General features: G+C 32.9%; 1 protein-coding gene across 1 annotated transcript; it reads right to left on the reverse strand.

Annotated features, from left to right (window-relative positions):
• Positions 1-4,450: 4,450 nt before the first annotated feature.
• LOC104113365 (pentatricopeptide repeat-containing protein At4g13650-like) lies at positions 4,451-7,174 on the reverse strand. Its single transcript, XM_009623504.4, has one exon. It carries the CDS (start codon positions 6,615-6,617, stop codon positions 4,737-4,739), a length of 1,881 nt encoding a protein of 626 aa, XP_009621799.3. The 5' UTR covers positions 6,618-7,174; the 3' UTR covers positions 4,451-4,736.
• Positions 7,175-7,451: the final 277 nt, after the last annotated feature.

Genomic DNA, 7,451 nt, shown 5'->3' on the forward strand with positions numbered 1-7,451 from the left:
GTACAGATAATCAAAAGTTTTAAACCGAAAAAGAGAAAAAATAGGCTTCTGAACCTGAAATTAATAGGTAATTTATCCTGATGACTTCAATATCTTAAATAAATTATTGATATTGACTTCAATATACATATCAACAACTTAATGCATTGGAACTAATAAAAAAATTATAACTAAAGTTTTAGTTAAGTGCAAAATCTTAAAATTTTAAGAAAAATAATTTAATACAATTTTGTCCAATATAAGTACTATTAAAAGCTGCTAAAAATGGAGAAAAAGATCCAATAAGAGCACAAAAAAATAGTAGAAGAAGTAACTTGATATAAGGTTAAAGCATATAGTCTAATGCAAAAAGGATACTATTCAACCAAGCTTTACAATCAAGAACATCAAAATAAGATGTATCGGTTAAATACGTGCATGCAAAGTTCAACTACTAATACAAATACATGAATGCAAAATTCAACTACTAATATAAAAAAAATTGCTCAAAAAAAAGAGAACCTGAAACCCTTAATTTTGTAGTTGTTGCTCGAACAAGGCAAAATTATGATGATGAAAAGGTGAAATTGTAACTTCTTTTATAGAATTACATGCGTATATAAAATTGTGTAAAATTTTTATTAGAAAAAAGACTCTAATAAATTCTCAAAGAGCTCGTCTTCATCTAATATAATTTATAAAAAAATTCAATGTAAAAAATTTATATCAAAACTTTCTTAGTTGAAATTTTAATACCCTTAAATTTAAATATAGTTGAAAGTATCAAAAGTTTCCAAGTATGTGAATTAGTAAAAAATTTATTAACTAAAGATAAACGGAAACCTTCCTATTTTGTGTGAATTAGACAAATTTTTATTAACTAAAAAAGATCCTCCTAAATTAGAAAGAAAAATTTAATAATACTCCTAAATATGGAGTTGAACGAAAACTTCCTATTGTGTAGAGAACGAAAATGTTTCCTAGTATGTGTGTCAATATTATAAATATTAAAAGAGTAATTAAATAACTATTCCTAAATAGTAGGGAATTAATTAAATGTTTATTTATAAATATTAGAAAAATAATCAAATGACTATTTTGTCTAACGTGAACTCTATTTTAAAAAGGGTAAAAAAAGACAAATAACATTTCGTTAGGGCATTTGTGCTTTTAATATAATATAGATATAGATTTAACAAGTTCTTCTAGTTATGAACTAGGAACAAACAAAATATGGTTACGAGAAAAACAAAACAAAGGCAACAACCAGAGATAGTCGAAAGATCGGATATAAGTATATAACATAGACACAAAGAGCAAGTAATGTGTACCTCACACTGTCTAAGGGAATGATAGGACCCTTAACTAAACTCTTGAACCACAAGAATTGAGAACCTCTTGTTTAGGAGCGGTTTATTTACACAAATAGCCACTTATGTGGCCGTGTATTTAGAAGTTAGCCACATTTTATTACACCACGACTCAATTTTTGAAAGTAGCCAACTTCTAAATATAAGGCTACAAAAGTGGCCACTAGGTGAAATAAAGCCAAATTGGGGATTAATCGAATCAGTACCTTTCAAATACCAAATGTCTAAACAACAATAACGGCAACAACAACCTAGTGAAATTTCACAAGTGTGATATGGGGAGGGTAAAGTGTACGCAAACTTTACCCTACCTTATGACGGTAGAGAGGCTGTTTCCGGAAGACACTCGGCTCAGGATTCACTACCAGTGTCCAACAACGGTAATTCATTGTGATCTAAAGCCTAGCAATGTGCTTCTTGACAATGATCTCACAGCTCATGTTAGTGATTTTGGTTTTGGCACGGCTACTTGTAAAATTCAAACCGTCAGGCTCAAGAGAACCATATGTCTAAAGCAAAAATAAATAAAAAATAAATAAAAAGAATTAACCCTCCACGTAATCGCTTAAACAAAAAATAGCCAACGGATATATAATATATATATAATTCATATTTCATATATGTATAATCAGTGTATAATCTATGTACACCCGCTAGAAAATGGTCGACTATTTGTGTTAAAATCCCAAAAAACACACACACACAACTGCAGCTTGGGAATAAGCCTTAATGCCCTGGGTAGTGGGTTGACAAGTGAACATTGTGACTGAAACAAGGCAAAAACTGTTGAAGGATCTGTGAATGTCCCTAATTCAGGAATAGGATGTTCCCTGCTACCTATCTGCAAAGTTGCATTTCCTTGAACATGTTGGCCTTGACCATTGTTGTTAGCCAACTTAGCAATATCATCGTTAGACTTAATAGAAAATATATGGAATTGGGCAATGATAAGAACTATCTTCCATACAATTATTGAATTGCTCTCTGTTGTTATTGCTATTATCATCATCAATATTCATATTAGTGGTGGCTATTGGATTGCTCATATCCATTATTCAGACAATGATGTGTTGTGAAATCTTTGTTGTAATACTAGAAAAGACCAAATTGATGAAGAGTTTAAAAATGTTTGAGAAAAACACAAGAAAAACTAAGGGGAAAGGGAGAATTGTGAGTGATAGCTTATCTCTTGTTTATAGCGGAAAAAATGGGGTCAGTTTTGAATGACTACAAAGGAGAGCTGCTCATATTTTTGGATTGACAGTTATATGTAACGGACATTTGAGAAGTTGGGTATTTACATGTTTCCATCACCATACGTCTATTATTGTCATTTTTTACAAGATCGATTGTAATGTTCACGAGGTTGTATATTACCCAATGTTTAATGATATGAATTTCCGACCGACTGAATTGCTTGAATTAGTAAGGGTCTGTTTGGAAAGTTACCTAGTAATTAGAATTGGTATAAGTACTAGGGTAGTAATTACACAATATAGTAATTACGATGACATGTTTGTTTGTCATAACGTAATTACAGTGTAATTACAAACGTACTGTTTGGTTGCACAAGTGTAATTACACAGTTAGATTAAATTTTAAATGAAGTAATTATCAAAACTTAAAAGTCAATATAATAAATATATGCCTAGAATTGATTTTTTTATAAGTATAATTGATATTAGATTTGGTATTTAAGATGCATATTTTTTCTTGAATATACATTAATTAATAATCATATATTTATAACTAATATTAAAAAAATAATTGATAAATACTTTCCAAATTAATAATATTTAGTTTAATTAATTATAAAAACTAAAAACATACGTTTTGTAAGAACATCATGGAATGCATGTTTGATAAAATAAATTAATATTTATAAATATAATGTCATAACATTATTTAAATGTTTGGCAAAATCAATCTATCAATTCTAACTAAAAAACAAACAACATGCAATGTGAAATAACAAGCCAATACTATTAAAATAAGTAAATTGGAACCATAAATATAACACAACTCAAAATCCAAAAAAATAGTTTAACATATGTCAAATTCTAACATAATAAAATAAGTTCTAATACAACTTAAGATTAGGAAACATAATCAGTTTATAACCTCATTTATCAACGAAATTCTACTTTAATGACATCACTCATTATATGCCAAGTTTGTTAATGGCTCATTATTTCTAATATTAGGAGGTGCAGTTTCAAAAACTAGAATAATAACGCAGTTACACTAAATAAAAAATTAAAATAAACTAGAAATAAAATATGCAAGCAATTACATGAAATCACAAGTAAAGGTAGAGAAATAAAAGATAAATAATGTACAAAAAAAATATATTTTAAAATTAAAAAAGAAATTAAAAAGTAGAAATAAAATGAAAAAAATTAAATAAAAAAAATTTAAAATGATGGAAATAAAAAGTTATAAGGAAAATAAATTAAAATAAAAACAAAAAGGAAAGAAATTAAAAAGTAACCTTGTAATTACACAGTGTAATTACCACCAATTCTCACCTTCCCCTTGTGAATTGGAGAGTGTAATTACACCTCTCCAGTTACACCCAATTACATGCTGACCAAATAATTACTTGGCCAGATAAACATGCCAAACTGTGTAATTACACCCAAATCCAATTCCTAGGTGGTTTTCCAAACAAACTCTAAATGATCGGGACAATTCCTTACTTCAGCTTTGACGTAGCATCTTTGCATGAATCAAAACTAACTCCTTGGTCAGCTAACCTTCAATTTTAGAGATTAGACTTATGTAACGGTGGAAAGAGATTTCGCCTCGAATCCAAAATGATTTCTTCCGGTAGTATTACATTAAAAAAACAAAGAAGGTCGAGTGAGAAAATAACTCGAGGCGCGGAGCTATTTCTGTGTAGTACTGTTGAATACAAGGTGAAGGATTTTTCTCCTTTTTTTGCTTTGTGGGAGCAAATTGAAAAGTGAATGGGATAGGGACCATTTAAAGTAGATTGTTTAACCAGTAAAACACAATTTACCCTCTAAGGGAAAACATAAAATGATCAAAGACCAATTAATGAAGAGGTAGATATATACAAGGGAATGAAAAATCCACCCTTTTCTCTCATTGTCAACCTAATCAGCTTGTGCCTACAGGAATCAAGAGAATCTAGTATGTACAGATTGGTTCCAGTTTAGTACCCTACAATTGTTGAGACCAAAGGAATTCACTTGTCATTGTATCATGTTATGTCAATTAGTTAGGATAATCGAGAAATCCCTGAGAGCCACTGGTGCATGATTCAGAACTCGATGGATAATGGACCCATCCTGTATCCTTCTCCACTTAAATACTAGGTTTGTCCGGACGATGTCAATTAGTAAGGATACCACCCATTGTGAATCATAGCCAGCTATAACCAGGTTTCTTACTCAAACCTCTATCCAACATAAGCTTGCGCTGTCCCTCTGCATCATTCCAATCCCCTTCCGATGCTAGCACATTTGCTAGCAATATGTACGTTGCAGGATCGTTAGGGCATAGTTCAACAAGCTTCTTGGCAGAAATCACGGCAAGTTCCTTGTTACCATGAAGTTGGCAAGCACTTAATAGGCTTTTAAAAACCGAAGGTCCTGGCTTTATTGGCATATTGTTAATAAAGGCCTCTGCTTCAAGCAGATGACCAGCGCGGCCATAAAGGTCGACTATGCAAGCATAATGCTCTAGCTTTGGTGGTGGTAGAGAATTGTCATTCTTCATCAAATCAAAATATTTAATCCCTTTGTCGAGCAGGCCAGCATGTCTACATGCTGAAAGTACAGTGAGGAATGTGGTTAGATCTGGTTTAATACCACATCTCCTCATTTCTTCAAACATGACCATCACATCCCTACCATAACCATGATGAGCACAGCCTGTAAGAAGCGAGTTCCACGATATGAGGTCTCTTTCCTCCATTGATGAGAATATTCTCTCAGCATCTTCAAGTTTACCACATCTTGTATACATGGAAAGAAGCCCGTTTTGTATGAAAACTTCAAAAGTATATCCTGTTTTCAGAGCTAGACAATGGGTCTGCATTCCCTCCTCTAGGCCCGAAATGTTCCCAATAGCTTTCAAGATGCTTGCAAAAGTGTAATGGTCAACAGTAAAGCCCGCCCGCTTCATTCTAGTAAAGCATGTGAAGGCTTCTCCACCGACTCCTAAATTAGAGAAACCAGCAATGACGGCATTCCAAGAGATTTCATCCCATTTTATAATGTCAGACCACAACTTTTGAAAATCTTCCAAGGTACAACTACACTCTGAGTGAACAGACAACAGTGTTACCACCAAGTAGTGGTTAGTGTTAAAACCTTGCTGAATTACATGACAGTGGACTTGCTCACAATGAACCAAGTAATCTGGGCAAGAAAATGAGCTCAACAAACTAGTGTACGTAACATAATTCGGTCGAATTCCCAACTTCAACATTTCCTTGAACAAAGTCATAGCCTGGAAAGGGCACTGCTTTTGGGCATAACCAGTAATCATGGAGGTCCAAGTAATAACATTCCTTTCAGGCATTTGATTGAAAACTCTCCTCGAAGTCTCAAGATCGAGACATTTTGAATACATATCAATCAAAACTGTCCCTACAACAAGATGCAAAGCAAAACCAGCTTTCCAACTCAAAGCATGTAACTGAGCCCCAAGTTCACATGCTTCTAACAGAGTACAACCAACCAAAACAGCTGAAACACTAGAAGGGGTTGGAGTAATACCCTCTCTTAACATTTCAAGAAACATTACAATAGCATTTTCAGGGTAATGGCTGTCTAAATAACCCGAAATCAAAGCATTCCAAGTTACCACGTTTCTTTCAGGCATTTCACCGAACAGTTGCTGCGCTACTGTTATAACACCGCATTTTCCATACATATCCACAAGAGCAGTGCTGATAAATACATTTGAATCGAAACCCATTTTGATAATCTGACAATGGGTTTGAATCCCAACAGTGAAAAGACCCCACTTTGCACAAGTGGAGATGATTTGATTGAGGCTAAATTGGTCACGTAGAAAACCATTTTGATGTAACTGAGGTAAGAAATCTAAATTAACGTTATTTGAGTCGTAATATTTGTCTTTGAAGCTTGGGTTGGTACAGTAAGCAAGATTATTTTCTGGGTATTTCACGAGGTAGCTATGTGTTGTTCTAACGTGGTAATAGATTTTGTTGGATAATTTTGCTTGTTTTCGTATGTTGTTGCACAGGTGAAATGCAGGTGATCTTAAAATCATTTTATGTCAAAAATCATTCCCTGTTTGAGAGGTTATCCTCTTTGACTTGGGCTATCGGGAAATACAGATAAATACATAATTGTTCATTATGTGCCTTTGCTACTGATTTAACCGTCTGTCATCATTAATCAAGGTTCATCTTGACCCTTGCCCGTATTTTTCGTGAAGACCCATACCCAAGAAGGAATTACCCCTCAAATCGGGTTAAGTTATATTTATTTAAGTTGACTTGGATCATAACTTTTGTTATATGTCGTCTTACATCCAACTTAGTGATGTTGAGTCTTCTAATGTGCAGGCCAATAGATGATACGGAGTAAAGAGAGGACGCTTGCGGAAGTTGTACATTGAGCTGAGAAGATAATACATAACGATTAAGTCATTAGGATATAAGAGTAGATAGATGTTTCAAGGGTGTTCACTTAAGTCCCTTATCATTTAAATTAGATAGTTCCCTAAATTACATATTGGCCACTTAATTTTTCTTGTCTGATATAAAATAGGTCCTGCCCAGTTAGTTACTGATATGGCAGAAGGAGTCGCGTACACAACTTGTTTTACCCGAAAAATCGAATATAGTTGAATTTATAAGTAATTCTAAGGATATGTGATATAGCTTGACATAAATCGTACGTAAAAGTGGAAATGTTTGGATTCTTGGCTATAGAAATGAGATATAAATTATTAAATTAGAAGAATGAGTATGTTGAGTAAAAAAACTTAAGAGATTTACTCTTCAACAAATAGAAGTAGTCTTGTCTTACAATGTGTCCTCCTTTGTTTACAAGGATTCCCCCATTTATAGTAGAGGGATCTTACTATTATTTACAATAA

The sequence above is a fragment of the Nicotiana tomentosiformis genome, chromosome 2, assembly GCF_000390325.3.
Source record: "Nicotiana tomentosiformis chromosome 2, ASM39032v3, whole genome shotgun sequence".
Taxonomy (NCBI): Eukaryota; Viridiplantae; Streptophyta; class Magnoliopsida; order Solanales; family Solanaceae; genus Nicotiana; species Nicotiana tomentosiformis.

Coding starts and splice junctions, on each gene's coding strand:
- LOC104113365 (XM_009623504.4), bottom strand. CDS start 6,617: ATGATTTTAAGATCACCTGCATTTCACCTGTGCAACAACATACGAAAA.